Source organism: Mus caroli, unplaced genomic scaffold (genome assembly GCF_978045245.1).
Source record: "Mus caroli unplaced genomic scaffold, Mus_caroli_1 scaffold_13, whole genome shotgun sequence".
NCBI classification, from domain to species: Eukaryota; Metazoa; Chordata; class Mammalia; order Rodentia; family Muridae; genus Mus; species Mus caroli.
Genome location: NW_028227268.1, coordinates 52,378,721 through 52,399,470, shown reverse-complemented (window position 1 = coordinate 52,399,470; position 20,750 = coordinate 52,378,721). Strand labels below are relative to the sequence as shown.

Here is a 20,750-nt window from a genome sequence, read left to right as displayed (position 1 = left end):
CCTGAAGGAATTTGGTGTAATACCAGCTGCAGCGACAGGATAGACGAACTTGCTACAGAAAGTGAGGGCAAGGAGGCAAAAAGCAAGTTTCCTTCTTGCATGTCCTCTTCTGCGGCTTGTCATCAGAAGGTGTGGCCCAGCTTTAGGGCATGTATTCCTGCTTCACATAATATACTTAAAAGAGGGCTGGTGAGATGGCTTAGTGGGTAAGAGCACCCGACTGCTCTTCCGAAGGTCCAGAGTTCAAATCCCAGCAACCACATGGTGGCTCACAACCATCCATAACGAGATCTGACTCCGTCTTCTGGAGTGTCTGAAGACAGCTACAATGTACTTACATATAATAAATAAATAAATCTAAAACATTTAAAAAAAAATATATATATATACTTAAAAGAAGTTCTCACAGGCCCAGCATTTGGGTTTTAGTTGATCCCAGATGTGTTCAGGTTGACAACAAAGATTAGCTGCCACAGGGAGTCTAGCTGGGAGAAGTAAGCTCTATCTGGTTCTGGCCTCTTCTGTTCATGGTTCACTGCCATGGAATGGATTTCACTGCATGGTCCTGTGCCCCTCCTCCCCAGCTCCACTTCGCCCTCTGCACCAGGATGGGCTGAGATTCTGAACTTTCCACTGTAAAGTTGCTCCTGTTGGGTTATCTGGTTTCAATGACCCAATTTGTAACTAATATTCCCACTGAAGAACCGTTCAGTTGATTCAAAGTTCCATCAATGCAAGTGGAGCTGCTCTATCAGGACATGTCCGGGTTTTTGTATAGTTTTCAAAACATTTAGGTTATAAATACCAAGTGCCATTGCTGAATCATTTAGAAATAGTGTTTTTGATTTTGTTAAGAAACTGATGACCACCAGCCAAGCACGGTGGCTCCTGCCTCTAATCCCAACAGGCAAGTATCCATGAGTTCAAGGCCAGTCTGGTCTATAGACTGAGTTCCAGGTGGCCTTTTGCCTATTTTTATTTTATTTATTGCTGTTGTTATTGTTGTTTAAAGATAGGATTTCTCGGGGGCTGGTGAGATGGCTCAGCAGGTAAGAGCACCCGACTGCTCTTCCAAAGGTCCTTAGTTCAAATCCCAGCAACCACATGGTGGCTCACAACCATCCTTAACAAGATCTGACTCCCTCTTCTGGTGTATCTGAAGACAGCTGCAGTGTACTTACATGTAATGAATAAATAAATCTTTAAAAAAAAAAAAAAAAAAAAAGATAGGATTTCTCAGGGTATGTGGCTCACTGAACCATCTCTCGGCCTAGTGTCCCCATCTTGGAGACCCTCTTACTCTTGAGGCTCTTTAATTACTCCTCCTGCTAATTAATCTATGTTCCCTACACTTTACTTATGTATCACTTTGGTTTTGAGACAGGGTTTCTCTATGTAACAGCCCTGGCTGTCTTGAAACTTGCTCTCTAGACCAGGCGGTCCTTAAACTCAGAGATCTGACTGCCTCTGCCTCCCGAGTGCTGGGGTTAGAGGTGTGCACTGCCACTGTACAGTATACAGATAAATATTTACTGATGAACCACATAAAAATTAGTTTTTAAAAGAGAGCCTTTCCATGAGTAACCTATAACTAATTATATAGTCTCAAACTCTTAACAATCTTTTTGCTTCAGCCTTCAAAGTGCTGGGATTATGGTTATAGGCCCCAAACTGGGCATAAGAAATTTCTTTTAGGTCTGAAGAGATGGCTCAGTAGTTATAACCACCTCTGGCTGAGATTTCAGTTTTATTGTTTATTATTATTATATAAAGGACTCAGTATGTAGCAGATAATAATGATTAATAAATGATTCATATCTTGCTTCCATTAACAACATTTTAGGGGCTGGCGAAATGGCTCAGCGGGTAAGAGCACTGACTGCTCTTCCAAAGGTCCTGAGTTCAAATCCCAGCAACCACATGGTGGCTCACAACCACCCGTAATGAGATCTGACGCCCTCTTTTGGTGCATCTGAAGCCAGCTATAGTGTACTTACATAAAATAATAAATAAGTCTTTGGGCCGGAGCGAGCAGAGTTGACCAGAGTGAGCAGGACAGAGGTCTTAAAAATTCAGTTCCCAACAACCACATGAAGGCTCACACCCATCTTACAGCTACAGTGGACTCACATACGTAAAATAAATAAATACATCTTTAAAATACAACAACATTTTAGTACTTAAGCTTTATATTTTCTCTTCCAAGTAATTTTTTGAGTGAGAAACCTTGTTTACAAAAATGATTTAGGCTTATGACTAAACTTCCCTATTTGGAGGGTTGACTTCATTTCATCGCTTGCTGAGTTAAGATTACTTCCCACAAATGGAGGAGGCACCATGGTGTTCCCAAACCTAAGCATTCTCAGAAACGAGTTCCGGTCTTTCACGTGGTCACACGACTCCAGACAGTGGTAAGCTTGGCCGCGCACACAATAACTGAGTCCTGACTCTTTGCTGTTGTAGCTTTCACCCTGTCCCTTTGTCCCGAGTCATTTAATATCTAGGACCTGGTAGACAAGCTTTCTGTCACTAAGCCACACTCCCAGGCCTCTAGTGTCCTTTTAAATTTTGCAGAGGTCCAACTTCCTTTACTTGTTCTGTTTTTGTTTTGGGGTTTGTTTGGTTTTTTGTTTTGTTTTGTTTTGTTTTGTTTTGTTTTTGAGACAATGTCTCTGTGTTACCCAGACTGACCTAGAATTTGCTATGCAGACCATGCTGGCCATGAAACTTGCATCTAATCTGCCTTAAAAATAGATTAATTTATTTATTTTACATCCCAACTGCAGTTTTCCCTCCCTTCTCTCCTCCCAGTCCCTCCCCTGCACCTCCCCTCCACACATCCATACACTCCTTCTCTGTTTCGCTTTAGTAAAACCATGGATATCAACCAGCTCGCGGAGTGTCAAGTTGCAGGCATCTCCTCGCCTATTAATGCTGCACAAGGCAGCCCAGTAGGAGGAAAGGGTCCCAAAGGCAGGCAATGGAGTCAGAGACAGCCCCTGCTCCTGCTGTTAGGAGTCCCACAAGACCAAACTACACAGCTCTAACGTATATCCAGAGGGCCTAGGTCATCCCACGAGCTGTCTCTGCTTTTTAAGTGCTGAAATTGCCTGGGCCACCACGCTTGGTCACACTCGGCTTTTAGCTGAAATATTTCTTCAGATGAGTCTTTCCTGTGATCCTGTAAACCTTTCAACCTGCTAACAACCCAACTACGCTTGAGCGCCACCACGTTCTCTCCTCAGGAAGATGACATCCTGGATTGGCTTGTTTGTCCCCAGCCTTTGTGATACTGTAGAACAGCCATTCTCAACCTGGGGAGTCAAACTACCCTTTCACGGGGGATGACTAAGACCATGGGAAAACACAGATATTTACTATTAGTAACAGTAGCAAAATTACCACTAGGAATCAGCAATGGAATAATGTTATGGTTAGTGACGGGGGGGGGGGGGGGGGTGTCACCATGACATGAGGAACCGTATTGAAGGGTCGCAGCACTAGAAGGGTGAGAACCTGACTATAGAATAAGCAAGCACTGTATCCCAGGCTCACAAACTACAGCTCTTCAACCTTTCTGGGAGCTGAGACACTTCTTTGTTTTGTTGTGTCTTTGTTGTATCTAAACCTGAGAGTTTTCTCAAATTCGCCCCTCCCCCCTCCTTGTTCCCCTTCGTCTCAAGCCTGTTCTTTGATCCTTCTGTCTGAGCTTATGGGTTTTTAAATGATTTATTGAATTATTTTTAATGTACATGGTTATTTTGTCTGCACGTGTGTCTGTGTAAGGGCATTAAGATCCCCTGGAACAGGAGTTACAGACAAATGTAAGCTGCCATGTGGTTGCTGGGAATTGAATTCAGGACCTCTGGAAGAACAGTCAGTGCTCTTAACCTCTGAGCCATCTCTCCATCTCTCGATGCTGTGTCACTTTATGCATACTATTTTTTCACAAGGTCCATCCTGCTCCAACTGCAGGCCAGAGCCCTTTCACCTCAGCCTGTTCTTTCTAGCTCCTACCTCTGGAATTCTAGTACCTTCACCAAAAGTCTTTCCCAAAAGTATTCCCGAATCCTACAGTAATCGTGGTTTCCAGCATTCACTTTGGGATATTGCGATCTCTCCTGTGTTTGAGGAAATGTTTTCAAATCTCAACAATGTTTTGTTAATGTTGTATTAATGTTATGTCATCCACAGAGAGTTGCTTGAAATAAGACGAGCAATGTGACTCAGTGCCTGGGCACTTGCCAAACACCCATGAGACCTCACACACACACACACACACACACACACACACACACACACACACACACAGGAGCAGGGGCATAGAAGGAAAGGGATAGAGAAAAGGGAAAGGAGGGAGACACACACACACACACACAGAAACATAACATAATGAAGGGGCTGGAGAGATGGCTTAGTGCATAAAGTACTTGCCTTACGAGCATTCAGACACGCATTCAGTCCCCAGAACCTACATTAAAATTCTGGTCATGTTGGCTTGTGCTTATAATCCCAGCAATGAGGAAGTTGTTCCCTGAGGGTCACTGGCCTTCTGGTGTAGCCTCGTCTATTAATGATCTCCAAGCCAGTGAGAGACCTTGTCTCAAAGTAGGTGAACAGTGTCCCTGAAGATGACATGAAGATTGTCCTCCGATCTTCACACACATTCACACACACATGTGGGATACATGTGTGTACAGACACATGCTCATTAAAATTAATAACATGAGCTGGACCTGGTGGTGCATGACTTTAATCTCAGCACCTGGGAAGGAGCCATAGGTAGATCCCTGAGTTTCAGGCCAGTTTGGTCTAAAAATGCAATGAAGACGCCACCTATTGGCCACACTTTCTGGACAGCACGATTGTGTATAAGGCACCAAAATAACTAATGTTTCAAACAAGTTATGAGGTCCTAAGACTGAATTCTACCTTGCTGTTCTGTATCATAAATTTGAAACGTAAGTGAAAAGCCATGACTACTGGCAGTTATGTAAGTTCCAGCTGTCATATACTAGACTTGATTTTGTCATTTGATAGTATGTAATGACTCAGCTATGAGTAAAATTGTCTATTGAAATTACAGTTCTTCTGGCCAGTATCAGTAGCTTTGTGGACATAATTAGGCTTGTTAATGATTAAACCCAGCTTTACAGCAACATGGCTGACTAATGGCAAGATGAAAAAAAAATCGTAGGAAATAAATGAAGAATACTTTAAGACTTTTCAAAATGTTCTTTGAAGAAAATAATCATCATGAGAGAAATGTGCTTTAAGTAAAGTCTTTTATTTGTTTAAAAAAGAAAAGAAGAGCCGGGCGTGGTGGCGCACGCCTTTAATCCCAGCACTCGGGAGGCAGAGGCAGGTGGATTTCTGAGTTCGAGGCCAGCCTGGTCTACAAAGTGAGTGCCAGGACAGCCAGGGCTATACAGAGAAACCCTGTCTCGAAAAACCTAAAAAAAAAAAAAAAAGAAAAAGAAAAAAAAAGAAAAGAAAAGAAATCCAAGGTCATACTCAGCTCTGTAGTAAATCAGTGGTCACTTTTCCCCACATGGGATGGCTGGAAAGTTTGCTCAGTGGGTAAAAGGGCTTGCTGTGCAAGTGGGAGGATCTGAGTTCAAATCCCAGAACCCACATAGAAGCCAGATGTGGATCCAGATGTGGCAGTGCACTCCTGTGGTCCCAGTGTTCCTATAGCAAATGGGAAGTGAAGACAGAATGGACTTTAGAAGTCCATGGGCCAGCTAGCCTGGCATGTGTGGTGACAAAGGAGAGACCCTGCCTCAAACAAGGCTAGCAGCAAGGGCTGACACCAGAGGTTCTCATCTGTCCTCCACAAGTGTGCGGTGGCACACTGGCACTTATACCTACACCCACACACATAAAAATTAATAAAAACCCATAGTGTTCATGGTAAATAAATATAAATATTTCACTCACACATAAAAGTATTGGCTAGGGGGCAGCTGATCTAGATTAGCATCAAACTGAGGCTTTTCCCTTGTATCAGACACCTTTTAAAAAATCAATGGGTGGCCCATCGTGTTCCTCTGCTGACAATGACAGTGACAGGTGGCACCAGACAGTGCTTTTTTATTTTAATTTCTTAAAAGATGTATTTCTGTTTTATGTATGTTGGTGCTGAGGTCTTGTGGATTCTGCCTGCTTTCCATTCCACCCGTGTAGTGGAGGTACATTCTAGCATGAGGGACCACAGACAGGCATGTTGGAGGACATCAGTAGAGAGAGGGCTGAGGAATCAGGTCAAGGTGTTCCCTTTTTATGGAAGTTCACAGGTCCAGTTGCTCTAGGCATGGTAAGCCATCGGTTCAGAACCCCTCAGAGGAGGCTGCAGGAGGACAGGAGGGCTGGGGTTTTTCAGAGAGAGGCGGAATGACAAGCTAAAGAATGATGCACAGCACTGAAAAAGAACCACTGGTTCAGCTCTAACATAGCCCTCCCAAGGCGCAAGAGAATAAAAACCTGGAAAGGAAATGACAGAAAAGATATCAGAAGCACTGTGAAAATAAAATTTTAAAATGTTAAGCTGATATAACAAGTAATGATTTTAGTTGTGATGCTTTCATCCATTCGTGGCTCCATACCTTGCGCCAATTGATCCACTTCCTCACTGCCCTTCCCATGTCCTTCACCCTGGAAATTTTGTTTTTGGTTGTGTTTACTCTGAGACAAGTTCTCACTATATAACCCTAACACCTGGGAAGTTACTATGTAGCTCAGGCTAGCCAGACACTCACTATCTAGCTCAGGCTGGCCTCTCAAACTTGTAAGAATGCTGCCTCTGACTCCTGAATGCTGAAACTGACAAGCATAGGTACCTCTGACCTTCTGCCCGGAAACATTGTTAAAGCTAAAGTGTCAAACAAGCAAACGGAAGCAAGGCCAAATATCAATGACCATGTCATTGCTCATGAGTCAGAGGCAAACAGCTGGAGCAGATAGGGAAAGTTCTAAGTACTTTTTTCCCCAGGCGTCTGCTCATTTGATAAATTCTTCATTACTGTTTCTCTGTCTTACAGGTAACAGGGATGCCTCCAAGATTCTGCCCCTTAGTTTTGAGAGGCACCTAGTTTTCTCTCTGTTTCCCACATGTCTATAGAGGCTTGTTTGGGCAGGAGAGTCAACAGAGGCTCCTGATTAGACATCCCGTTCCCTATGACACTGTCTTTTGTGAGGTCCTGTGGCATTTCCTGCAACCCTCCTCTGGTTATGGCATGACCGGGTGCTGCCAAACATGGGTGAATCCTTCAGGGGTGCAATCTGCGACTTAGTCCTAAAACTGTGAATCCATGCGCTCTCCAGCACCAAGTCCAAAGGAAGCAAGGGCTTACAGGATTCCTGTATCTAAAATGATTCCAGGGGCCGGAGAGATGACTCAACAGTTAAGTTCCCAGCGTTCACATGGGCGCTAGCAACCTTTAGCTCCAGTTCCAGAGGATCTGATACTTTCTTCTGGTCTCTTCCTACACACGTGAACATGGTATGCAGACATGCACGGCAGGCAAAGCACTCAAACACATGAAATAAAATCAAATCTTTTAAAAAAATGATTCATTCACTGGGGATAGTGGTACATTTCCTATATTTCCAGTCCTCATGATACTGAGGCAGGAGGATAATGAATTTGAGACCAGTCTGATCCCCATAGTACAACATTGCTTCTAAGAGCCAAGAATAAAATAAAATAGATTCCTTATACTAAAGTTGACAGAAAGATACCTCAAACCAGTTCACAGAGTCGAAGCATTCCAAGAGATGACCAGACGGGTCTATATGGTCAGGGTCAGAATGACTTAGGCTCTCTAGTTTTCTCTTCTCTTCCCTCTATATTTCACATCCCAACAGGCTGGCCTTCTCTCACAATGACAACAGGTTACCAGAACCTTCAGCACCTCAACAAAACCAGAACTTCTTTGGTCTCAGAATAAGAACAAAACCAAGTGAAAATGGGAGCTAAGCATTGTGACACATACCTTTAATCCCAACACTCAAGAGGCAGGGGCAGGTGCTGGGCATGGTGGCGCATGCCTTTAATCCCAGCACTTGGGAGGCAGAGGCAGGCGGATTTCTGAGTTCGAGGCCAGCCTGGTCTACAGAGTGAGTTCCAGGACAGCCAAGGCTACACAGAGAAACCCTGTCTCGGAAAAAGAAAGAAAGAAAGAAAGAAAGAAAGAAAGAAAGAAAGAAAGAAAGAAAGAAAGAAAGGAAGGAAGGAAGGAAGGAAGGAAGGAAGGAAGGAAGGAAGGAAGGAAGGAAGGAAGGAAGAAAGAAAGAAAGAAAGAAAGAAAGAAAGAAAGAAAGAAAGAAAGAAAGAAAGAAAGAAAGAAGAGAGAGAGAGAAAGAAAGAAAGGAAAGGAAAAAGAGGCAGGGGCAGGTGAATCTTCGTGAGTTTGAAGCCAGCCTGGTGTCCATAGCAAGTCCCAGGCCATCTGTGTCTACATACTCTGCCAAGGAGGAGGAGAAAAAAGTTTGAAAGCAAGCATTGAAGTGGCACACCACTTTTGGCTAACTAGACAGACTATCATTAGCTAACCTTTAAGCTGATTGGTCCTAGGTGAAGTAAGAGCAAAGTCACAGGTAATCAATGGGGCAGTTCCAGTCCATTGAGATAACAGCATAAATATTAGAAGCATAACTGTTTGCCTCATTAGTAGCATTCTTCAGCGTCAGCTATGAATAATTACGTCAGGGAAGTGGAGTCTGAGAACCTGAACTTAATTTTCATCTTAAGAGCAAAATACAGAGAAACCCCGTCTTGAAAAACCAAAAAAAGGAAAAAAAAAAAAAAGGCAAAATGGAGACTGAATACAAAATGGCTGCAGTTATGCTAAAAGGAGCAGGCCTCAACATAGAGAAAAGCGTTTGTTCAATTTACACTTCCAGATCATAGTCCACCATTGGGGGAATCAGGGCTGGAACCTGGAGGCAGAAGCTAATACATAGGCCACGGGGATGCTTACTGGCTTGCTTCTCATGGCTTGCTCAGCCTGCTTTTAGAGACAGGGTTTCTCTGTGTAGCCCTGGCTGTCCTGGAACTCACTTTGTAGACCAGGCTGGCCTCGAACTCAGAAATCCACCTGCCTCTGCCTCCCAAGTGCTGGGATTAAAGGCCTGAGCCACCACTGCCCACTGCTTTTTTTTTTTTTTTAATAGAACCTGGGATCATCAGCCCAGAGGCGGCACAACCTACCAACAGCTGGGCCCTGCCCTACAATCACTAATTGAGACAATGGATCTCATGGAGGTCTTTTCTCAACTCCTTTCTCTGTGATGTCTCTAACTTGTGTCAAGGTAACACACAAAACCATCTAGTATACCCAGGTGGACCTCAAACACACTTTTTCTGAATAGCTCAGTTACTGGGGTGAGTCCTGCCTGACTCCACTGTAGTCTTTTTACTTTCTTAACAGAAAAACCTCTCCCTGTGGGACAGAAATCATGGGGCCACCGTACATCTGTCCCGCACTTCCTAATTGACAAGGCTTTCTAACCCATCGAATCCTTACAACAGCTCTCTGGGCAAGTGGCTTCAGCCAACCTTTTCCACAGATGGGAACAACTGAGACTTCCAGAGGTGAAGGGTTCAAGTTGAGCCTTCAAGTAGACAAGGAGGGGCGGTACAAAGGTGTACACAGACCAAGGAGGGAGACGCTGACCCCAGTCACCTTCCCTTGAACGATCAGCTCCCGCAGCTCCGACTGCCACACCCCTCTCTTCACCTCACCAGCTGCAGCCCCTCCACTTCCTCAGGGCCTCTCTCTTATCATTGCGAGTCTACCAGCCACTCCTCTCCTCAGACCTTTGCTCCAAGCTCCCACCTGTTTTCCTCCGGAGCCTGGCACTTCCTTCCCTGCTTACTTTCACTCCACTCCTGCCTGTCTGGAAGCCTCAGACATGTGTACTGGAAAGTGTGCGCGCTGCCTGGGGCTCTCCCTCATCCCTCTCTCCCTGGTCTGCATCGTGGCCAACGCCCTCCTGCTGGTACCTGATGGGAAGACCACCTGGACGAACAGCAACCTCAGCTTGCAAGTTTGGCTCATGGGTGGCTTCATTGGAGGGGGCCTGATGGTGAGAATGCTGGAGCACTAGCCAGGGGCCTGGGTACCGAGCTAAGGGACCAGGGATGGAACTGAGAAGAAAAGAGGGGAAAGGACTCGCTTGGCTCTGAATGAAATGGCAAGGGTTTGACGGGGATTAGGGGTCTGTCCATCTGCTCACATACAGTAACCATTCTGTAGAGGGTCCTGGAGGAGCCCTAGGGTCCTGAGTTGAGTGTCTGAGGAATGGGGGGAAGGAGGGACCTCCCTACTAGGTGGGAGTAAGTTCTCTGTGCCCCTCCTTGCCTCTACTACTAAACATATGCAAAAAACAAAACAAAAAACAAAAACCACCTCATTATGAGGAGAAAGGCTAGTTGTGTGGGAAGTTTCAGGGCAGTGTCATAACCGGCAAGGGTGGGTGCCCAGAGCAACCTCTGCAGCCCAGGTTGATATCTCAGATTAGACACTCCACCAGCCAACTCCATGCTTGCTTTCCCTCTCTTCCATAGCTGTTCCTTCTCAGCCTGTCTTCTAGGATCCCCAGTCTGTACAAAGTTAAGTGCTCAGGATACAATCCCGGACCCAGGTTGTCGGTATTTTAGAGTAAATATCCCAGTCTTCCTGCAGACTAGGGAGAGAAGAGCCAGGTGTGACAGTGCACGCCCTTGGTCCCAGCACTCCAGAAACAGAGGCAATTGAATCTCCGAGGCTAGCCTGGTCTACTGAGCAAGTTTCAGGGCTACACAGAAAAACCCTTACTTGAAAAAGCAAGAAAAAAAAAGTGAGGAAAAGAAAACCACAAATATTCTATCTAGATTTTCCCCATCTTCCAACTCCCTCCCATTTAAAGAACTTTCTTTTTCATTTTTTTACTTTTTGTTTGTTTATTTAGAAACAACATCCTGATAGTATATCAGGCCAGCTAGGAATCATTTTATAACCCAGTCTGAACTTGAAGTCTTCCTGCCTGAACCTCTCACATACATGCCTGACCATTTGGGGGAACTTTTGACTGGTTAACCTAGTGTAGCATCTTCATGGATACAGACAGAGATCTACCTAGCATGGTTTCCCACCTTTACCACAACCAGCTTGCTTGTTGAACTTCTCTGGGAGAAGTTGCACTTTGGCCCCCTCTGCTGGCCACATCGTTATTAGCTGAATGGAGATACCTCTCCCATAGCAACTCCCTTCCCCTTGCCCTCTGACACCCTGTTTTCTACTCTGCCTCCTGAATGGATTCTGGTGGTTTTTTTGTTTGTTTGTTTGTTTTTTTTTGACACAAGATCTCATTGGGTGACCGTGACTGACTTAGAAGTCACTATGTAGACCAGGCTGGCTTTGAGTTCACAGAGATCCACCTGCAGAGGCAGATGTGTGCCACTGCCCCCTACACAGTTTTTGTGGTTATTGTTGCTGCTGTTTGACTTGTTTTGTTTTGTTCCGGGGAAGGTTTCACATCATCCTTGCCCTTGAGCTCACTGTGCAGCTGAGGGTAGGCTTGAACCCAGAAAGCCACTTCCCTCCTAAATGCTAGGACTGCAGCCATACATCGCTGGCCCAACTTTTTTTTTTTTTCTTTTTGGTTTTTAAGACAAGGTCACATGAAACCCAGTATGTCTTGAACTGACTCTGTAACCAAGGATGAGCTTAAAGCCCCAGAATTGTGAGCAAACAAAACCGCACCTGGCTCTCAGCTGTCTGAAGACTACGGGAGAACTGAGAGTTTAAGCCAGCCTATGTGAGAGGCAGCACAGAGACCCTTCCTTTAAAAGAGAAGAGTGGTGGGCTGGAGAGATGGCTCAGTGGGTAAGAGCACCCGACTGCTCTTCCGAAGGTCCGAAGTTCAAATCTCAGCAACCACATGGTGGCTCACAACCACCTGTAATGAGATCTGATGCCCTCTTCTGGTGTGTCTGAAGACAGCGACAGCTACAGTGTAATAAATAAGTAATAAATAAGTAAATAAATAAATCTTTAAAAAAAAAAGAGAGAGAGAAGAGTGGGCTGGAGAGATGGCTCAGCGGTTAAGAGCCCTGACTGCTCTTCCAGAGGTCCTGAGTTTAAATTCTAGCAACCACATGGTGGCTCACAACCGTCTGTAATGAGATCTGATGCCTTCTTCCAGTGTGTCTGAAGACAGCTACAGTGTACTTGTATATAATAACTAGTTTTTAAAAAGGAGAAGAATGCTAAAGAGATGGCTAGTGGTTAACAGCACGTGCAGCTGACAGATGTGGTGGCTCTCACCTTTAATCCCAGGCCAGCTGAGGCTACACAGTGGGACTCTAGCTAAAAAAAAAAAAAAAAAAAAAAAAAAAGGAAGGCAATTTTAGTTATCTGCACAGGTGACATCACTAGAAAGGCAAGAAGGTGGCATATTGTCCTTAGATCTGTCATGAGGCAGAAGGGAGAGCGCATCAGGAAATGGGTTGAACTAAGCAGATCTTTCTCTCAGGTGGCAACTGATGATCGGACTAAAACTTTCAGTCCCTTCCTCGGAGAAGAACAAAATACTGCCTCTCGTCCTGTGCATATTGGCCAACACTTGTTTTTGCTTGTGCAGGTCAGCTGTGGAGGCCAGGCCTAGTGCCGTATGCGTATGCCTCCCTGCATGCAGGAGGTCAAAGCCAAAGGATCTGGTGTTCAAATCCTTCCTGGGTGCTAGACAGTGAAAACTTTGTGTGTGGGGAAGAGGGGCAGGGAAGAAGATAAGAGGAGAGGAAAGAAGGAAAAATGGAGAAAGTGGTGGTGGGGCTCAGGGGTTGCTGGGAGACAGCCGGGTTTAGCGACATGCCTGTAATCCAAGCACTTTGGAGGTAGAGGATCATGGATTAATGCCTGCCTTGGCTATAGTAGAGCTTGTCTCAAAATAAGCTAATGAAATTTAAGAGAAATGTGGGCTGGAGATGGACTCCATGATAGTGCAGTTGCCTACCATGCACAAGGCCCTTGAGCTCATCAAGCCTTAGAATAAGACAAAAGAACAAAAAAAGCCAGCTGTGGAATTCCATGGATACAAGACAAGTAAAGAGTGTGACATAGTGGGACTAAGGTACAAGGGCAAGGGCTGTTGCGATACATGAGGTTGGAGGCAGAGTAAGGGAGTCTCAAATGCCTTGTGAGTTCAGTCTTTGTGAGGCTTACCATGTAGTCCATGATAGCCTAGAACTTGCTATGTAGCCCAGGCTAGCCTCAGTTCCCACCCCCCAGCCCCCCACCCCACACACACATCAGCCTAGGACATCTTTGAAGATACCTCAAAGGAACTGAGCAGATAAAAGAACTTATATTAAGTTAATCAAATGCTAGCATGTGTGATGGAATCTGGAATGACATGAGACTAGAGTGTGGAAAATCTATTAGGGAGGCAGAGGACATCTTCCTCCTGGAAGGGGAGTAGGGACTGAGTGCATAGAGTTAAAAAGGACTAAGATATTTAGATGCTACTGAGGAAAAGTATAGAGCACTTGAAGTCAGCCCTTGTATAGGAGGGTCAAAATCTCCCAGCCTAGGTAAATTGATGGATATTTTTTCACGGAAGAAGACAAGAAAGACAAAGAGCAAATTAATTTGGGGGCTCTTATGTTCAAGACATTCAAAATGAGCACCTCCTTCAGGCAGTTTAATATGGCTGTCTGGGTGCCTGGACGTGACTATTAACAGGTGAGTGGTTACCTGGGCGGGTGTGAGCTTCATAATAAAGGTCACAAAGGGGAAAAGGACCCAAAGACTGACTCTTAGGAAACCCTGAGATCCAAGAGTCTCTGTGCAGATCCTTACACAGTCGACCACCAAGCCTGCTCATCGCACCTTCTAACAGTACAATCCTATGGTACTGTTGAAGGTGCGTGTCAGCATGGGACACTCTCTTTGACCCAGCCATGACAAAACCATCTGCTGTCTCATTAAACGCTGAGAGTGGTCTTCTGAGATAGGTCTTGCAGATCCACTTTACCAGTGGCAAAGCTGGCACCCTGAGAAAGTAGTCAATTCATAGAGAGGATGAAGGTCCTGACTCCCTTTCAGGTAGGAACCTACCATGCTGCAAGCATTTGTGCAGAATATATATTGTCCCCTGTCACCCAAACGTTTGATGGCCTTCTGTCTAAGATAGCTGTAGTATATTAAACCCAACCCTCCAGGAAACTATAATCTGGATAGAGATAAGGCAGGCATAGAAATAAATATACAAATATACATTAAGGTCGAGTCCAACAGTGATTCGGAAAAGTATAGATAAGATTGTACAGTCCAAAGGGCTCAGGGCATCATGGGCAGATTCCCTGAGATGGACAATGAAGCAAGTCCGGCCTTGAGGACCTAGGAGAACTGCTATTATCAACTCTCTCTCATCCCACAGGTGCTGTGTCCAGGAATTGCAGCAGTCCGGGCAGGGGGAAAGGGCTGCTGCGGTGCAGGTTGCTGTGGCAACCGCTGCAGGGTAAGAATCAAAATCACAAGTTTAGGCCTTGGTTTCTGATCCCTTCCTCCACAGAACCGGAAGCACTGTCTAAAGGCAGCCTCTAGGAGGTCTCAGGTACCACTTCCCTCCCAATCATGGGTCTCAAATGAACCCCACCAGAGGGGGCTAACAAGCCCCATGAACCTCCACTGTAGATGGCTTTTATGATTCGTCTAACTTCAAACCCAAGGTTTAAAGACAAATGTATTTTTAGGCAGGCTGAGCAGGAGCGGGGCAGTATGCCGGAGGCACTGGACACGGGTGTCTGTTTGAAGGAGGAGGCCGGCCTACTTATCTTACCTTTCCATGCCCTGTCTAGATGCTGCGCTCCGTCTTCTCCTCCGCCTTTGGGGTGCTTGGCGCCATCTACTGCCTGTCAGTGGCGGGAGCTGGGCTCCGAATTGGACCCAAATGCTTAATAGACAACAAGTGGGACTACCACTTCCAAGAAACCGAGTAAGTCCTACTTTGTATTTGTATCCCCCGTTCTGTGCCTCTCCCCACCTGCTCTCTTCCTACCAGGTCCAGAAACGGTGGACCAGACTGAACTCCTAGAGAGTTCCTTCCAAATAGCCCATCCAGCCCTTTACAGATCTTAGTAGATCCTTGCACTGGGTGGTGGTAGAGCCTACTGTGTGAGCAGTTTCTCTTAAATGACCCCGTCCATCCACAGAGGCGCTTACTTGAAAAATGATACTCTTTGGAATTTGTGTGAGGCGCCACCTCACGTGGTACCCTGGAATGTGACACTCTTCTCAATCCTGGTGGTCGCATCAAGTCTGGAACTTGTGCTGTGTGGAATTCAGCTGGTGAATGCGACCTTTGGTGTGTTGTGTGGCGATTGCCGGAAAAAGGAGGTAGGACCGCTTGGGGCGTTCTTGGGGGTGGGGGGTTGAGAAATCCTGTTTGATCTTGGCTTCATCTTTACTCTTTCTCTTTTCTTGCAGGGTGCAGCTCACTGAGTCCCATAGGCCACCCCTAATACCTCATTTCTGGAAGTCTGAGTGGTCGCCCACTCCCTGGTTGGCTAGGGAAAACAAAAAACAAAAAAACCATGCACACTTTTATCTTTCAGTCTCTTCCTTAGTGGAATAAACCACCCTGAGCCCCTTCCCCAGTTCTGGTTTAGCCTTTGGAAAGAGTGTACGTGGGCCTTCAGAGATATGTGTCTAGACTTGGGGCTTCTATATGTACCCCCACTCTACCCACAACCCCCACCCCCTCTTATTATTCTCTTAACAACAACAACATAGTTATTGTTCTGGAAATAAAAATCTGTGCTCTCAAGGAAGTTAATGTGCCAGTGATGAAAGATGAGCAATTTTTAATTAATTTTTCTTACATTTATGTGTGTGTGTGTGTGTGTGTGTGTGTGAGAGAGAGAGAGAGAGAGAGAGAGAGAGAGAGAGAGACAACTTGTAGGAGTTGGTTCTTATACCATGTGTCATGTGTTCTGGGGATCAAACTCAGGTCCTCAGACTGTAGCATCTAGCAGCTTTCCCTAGTGAATGCCCACTTTCCACTGTTTGTTAGGTAATAGTCTCAGGTCACGAGGTCACAAGGAATTGAGTCAGGCTGTGCTGGACAAATAGCTCCAAGCCATAAAGAACAGCTTAGCCCCAGGCTGACCCTTCTGCCTTACCTGCAGAAACAAAATATGCTCAGGCACTAAAAACAACACACCCTGCTCTAGTCAAACTCCCACCTTCACTCCCCTTCCTCCTCCACCTTCTTCCCCCACCCCCTCATCCCCCACATACAAACATAACCTATAATTTCCTAGTAGCTCCCTGTTATACAGAGAGTCTGCCTGCCTCTGTCTCACTTTTCTTACATCCGCCACTGGCAATTTCTTTTTAAAGAAGTTAAGGATCATTTCAGTTGGTGGGAAACATTAGGTCTCAAACCGGGGACAAATGGTTAGCTGAGCTGCCTATTTAATATATCAAAGTGGACCTGGCCACCAGGTTCTCCCAGCATCCCTCAGTCCCTACCTATTACAGGATATTGGCTGACATACCCTGCTCCTTATCCTAAACATCTTCAGCCCAGGCAGGGGTTGGGCTGCCCTTCCCCCAGCTTCCCTTCCCTGTATAATCCAGCCATTTTGGTTACCTGCCCCCCCCCCTTTTTTTGTCTACCCTTTACCCTCCTGATCTCTTGGTCTGGCTCTCCCCTCCCCACCCTTTTCTCATAGCCTGGCTCAGGGTCCTGTTCACTCTGGACTTTCCCAGATGTCCCTGCCTCTGGCCATACACCTCCCTTTTATCTACAATAAACCTTCTCCTCTGTCATACCTAGGAGCAGTCATTGTTGTGGTTTATAAAAAGGAAGAAGAAGCCAGGGATATTTAGAGTCACAGTATGGTGCAGGGGAAAGGGGTGCCTCTGTGGACCCATGCTGAGGCATCCTTTTCCCCCTGAGGTACCAGCCTCATGAGTGTGGAATACCACATGAGTATAGTATAGAATAGAGTTTATTTAAGGCATGGGGAGGGGAGTTGAGGATGTAGTAGAGACAGAGAGAGACACACAGAGATAATAGAAGAGTAGAGGAGTAGAGGCTGGCTATCTACACATGTGGGGGGGGGGAGAAGGGGCAGAGGGGAAAGAGGGTAAGAGAACAAGAAGAGAGCAAGGAGGGGCAAGCAGCCCCTTTTGTACAGTCACACCTTGCTGTTGCCAGGTAACTGTGGGACAGAGCATGGAAGGAGTGCTAACCGTCATGTCTTTCCTTTTTTTATGCAGTAAACATTTTAAGAAACATGTTGGTAATGAGATAAGTATTGGCTGGTGGGAGGAAATACTTGTCACAATAGGGAAAGTCTGATTTCTGCGTACAGATAGCTGGGGGATTCCAGGCAGAGAAAGCAACATGAAAATCAAAGTCTCAGATGACAATTTCTATTTAGGAAAGCCACCACTTGAAACTTGCAGGGTGAGGTGGCAAGGAGACGGGTAGTGGAAACTATGGGAGAAGATTCTTTAGTTTCAAAGCTCTAAAAATTAAAATGTAAAGCCTTTTGCATTGCCGTATATACTGGCTCTGTGAGCACCTCCCGCCCACCTGGGGACTTCCAAACCAGGTTTTACCAGTAGATTGGATTTACTCATCCAGTCTCTCTGAGTACAGGGGTCGGGAGTGGACAAAACTTCCACCCCCACTCCTTAATCTGAAGTCACTGATGGTTCGGAAGGGAGACAAGTTGGCTTAAAGGGGACATATTATCTGCAGATGTCCTCAGAGAGCCAAAGCCCGAAAATTCATGTGTTCAAGTTCTTTGTTCTAAACATGTGACCTACAACCCCTGAATCCGGCCTTGAGCCGTGCTGGGTCAAGAAAGCAGAAGCTAGGAGGCAGGCAGCTTATTGTCTCTTAATCAAGGGACAGCAAAGCCAAGACCAAGAAGCTTTAATGGTAAAAGGCAGCACCGGCAAAGCGAACGCATCAGCTGGCACAGCAGAATATTCTGATGTCATTAAGTGCAGTGTCATCTCGGAGGCCTCTTGGCTTCTGGATTTTGGTCTGCAAGCCACAGACACCTTTGGGACATGAGTTACTCCACTCTCCGTAGTCTCCCCAGCTCAGCCCAGGCCCCTCCAGCTCCACGCCGTCTGAGCAACGGAAGCGCACGTTGTTCACTCCAGTGTTGTCCCCTGGAAATGTAAATGGCTCCACCCGGAGGCAGAAAGCCACTAAGAAGCTAGTGCCAGTACACCACAGAGGCTCACTCCATGAGCCCCAGCTGCAAGAGAAGGAGAGTCGTAATGGTAATTCGTCGAGCACCTCCTACCCTCCCTGGGGACTTCCAAACCCAGCACTGCCAATAACGGATGGGCTAGATCTAATCTCCTGTGTTTCCCTGAGTACACGGGTGGACTTCCATCCCACACCTCTATAACCTTAGTGGAGTTTATCTCAGGGAAGGGCACTAACAGAAGGGAAGGGGTATGTATACCTTTGTCCTAGGAGAGTGTCCTTCCCATTCAGGAGTGAACCCAGAGCTTTACAAACACTAGATAAATGCTTTCTACCCTGTTGGGTCTTTGGTCCCCAATCTCACCTTCCAGACTGGGACTCCACGACATGGGTGTTTTTCTGTGAGTTCCCTCGAGTGCAGTGCAGTCGGATCCCATTCAGAGCTGTGTCATCTCCAGGAATGCCTTGAGGGGGCTCCACCTAGGTCAGGAGGAAAGCAGAAGTGAGGTCCACTGAGAGGATTCTCCTTCTCCCGTTCAGCTCTGCAATCTGGCACATCTTTGCCCTTTCTAAGACCCAGGTCTGAACCTTCACCTTGACAGAGAACCCACTGGCAAAGTATCCATCAGGACACATCTCGGGCCAGGCCCAATCACCCCAGGTACCACCGTTGGTCACGTCAACGATCGATGCATAGCGTGGTTCTATGTGAGTTTTAATCTGTGCATGTCCATAGCACATCACCCCCAGCAGCAGTAATAGCCTGACTCCAGCCTTCAACTCCATCCTGCACGACCTATGAATCTGGTCACTTAGATGGATTTATATCAGTCCTGCCCCTATCAAGATTCAGGTTGCAGCTCTCTACCAGCCCTGTCCTTTCATGGCTCAGATTGCGGAAGAATGACCAGGATTAAGTGACATTCAAAACTAATCTGCTCCAGTCCAGGAACCCTGAAGATTTGAGGCCCCCAGGAGTTAGGGAAGGGAGGGCAATGAAGCCACTGAGTTTAAATTAGGACCTACTGAATACTTAACACTAGCTGTGATCGACACTCTCCAGGTATATTTCATGTAATCACCGCAATGATTGTAGAAGATAGACATTATATTTCCTAGTTAGTAGATGAGAGAGCTGTAAGTAACTTGCCACCCCCACCCCCACCCCAGTAAACTGAGGGAAATCCCAGCACTGGCAATGGAAGCCAAGGCTGGAGACTGCAGTGATTCTAGGAAAATTTGCCAGGGATAGGATTAGGCAGGAGACAGTATGAGGATAAGAGGCAACTTTACAGGATGTAGAAAAGAATACTGTTAACATAGATCAAGGCTGTGAAGGATAAGGGCTGGGGAAAGGTCTTCTTAAGGCTGTGGCTCTGATTCTTTGAGAATCTTGGACACCAGATACACCCAGAGAGACAGGATCTTCCTCTGGAACCTAGGTTGTCCTGAAATACTGTGTGTGGCAGTCATTTTTTTGTTTTGTTTTGTTTTGTTTTATCAAGATAGAGTTTCTCTGTATTGTTGGGAGCGACCCTGTTTGAATGTTAACTGCCTTGTCAGCCATAAGTGCTTGCTGGCACAAAGTCTTGGCCTCTATGGGAAAGTACTAGCCCATCTGAGTACAAATAGACATAGATCCTGAAGTCAGTGGAGAACAAATAGCTATAAACCTTGTAGATAGGTGCCTATTAACCCATTCTGCTCTGATCTTCTTGCTGAACTGTTTACCCAGTCAATATCCTGTTCCTGGGAACAGGTGCATTACTCAGAGACAAAGCGACCCCACTTCACCCCCTTCCTGCTCCTATGAGTATATAACCTGTGTGGGAAAAATAAAAATTTGTCAGCTTGTCTTGTTCTTTGTGTCTCTTTATCTCCCATTCTCTTCCAGGTGCCTCTCAAGTCCCTGTTCACCTGTCCCTCAGGTCGGGACACTGTATAGCCCTGGCTGTCCTGGAACTGACTCTAGATCAGGCTGGCCTCGAACTCAGAAATCTGCCTGCCTCTGCCTCCTTAAGTGCTGGGATTAAAGGCATGAGACACCACTGCCTGGCTTTAGCAGTCTTATTTAGGGTTTCTATTGCCACCGTGAAACACCATGACCAAAAGCAAGCTGGGGAAGAAAGGGTTTATTTGGCTTACATTCCCACTGTAGGAACTCTAGCATGGCAGGAACCTGGAGGCAAAAGCTGATGAAAGGCCATGGAGGGGTGCTGCTTACTGGCTTGCTCCTCATGGCTTGTTCAGCCTGCTTTTTTATAGAACCCAGGACCATCAGTCCAGGGAGGGTACCACCCACAACAGACTGGGCTCTCCCCCATCATCGCTAATTAAGAAAATGCAGGCTTGCCTGCAGCCATATCTTACGGAGCTTTTCTTTTTCTTTTTCTTTTTTAAAAGATTTATTTATTATTATATCTAAGTACACTGTAGCTGTGTCTTCAGATGCAGAGGGCATCAGATTTCATTGCGGATGGTTGTGAGCCACCATGTGGTTGCTGGGATTTGAACTCAGGATCTTC

At 46.0% G+C, this 20,750-nt stretch overlaps 2 protein-coding genes across 2 annotated transcripts in view; one reads left to right on the top strand and one right to left on the bottom strand.

Annotated features, from left to right (window-relative positions):
- Tm4sf5 (transmembrane 4 L six family member 5) overlaps positions 1-15,817 on the top strand; it is a 36,074-nt gene extending 20,257 nt beyond the window's left edge. Inside the window, exons 2-7 of the mRNA XM_021178114.3 lie at positions 9,175-9,312; positions 9,432-10,089; positions 14,425-14,505; positions 14,846-14,982; positions 15,200-15,383; positions 15,474-15,817. Of these exons, the coding sequence (XP_021033773.1) occupies positions 9,916-10,089; positions 14,425-14,505; positions 14,846-14,982; positions 15,200-15,383; positions 15,474-15,488 (591 nt within the window). The 5' untranslated portion in view covers positions 9,175-9,312; positions 9,432-9,915 and the 3' untranslated portion in view covers positions 15,489-15,817. The remainder of the gene's footprint in view (positions 1-9,174; positions 9,313-9,431; positions 10,090-14,424; positions 14,506-14,845; positions 14,983-15,199; positions 15,384-15,473) is intronic.
- A 1,432-nt stretch (positions 15,818-17,249) lies between these two features.
- On the bottom strand, positions 17,250-19,015 carry Vmo1 (vitelline membrane outer layer 1 homolog). Its single transcript, XM_021178369.3, has 3 exons — positions 18,820-19,015; positions 18,590-18,705; positions 17,250-18,271 (listed from the first exon to the last, which is right to left on the bottom strand). Exons 1-3 carry the CDS (start codon positions 19,009-19,011, stop codon positions 17,974-17,976), a joined length of 606 nt encoding a protein of 201 aa, XP_021034028.1. The 5' UTR covers positions 19,012-19,015; the 3' UTR covers positions 17,250-17,973.
- Positions 19,016-20,750: the final 1,735 nt, after the last annotated feature.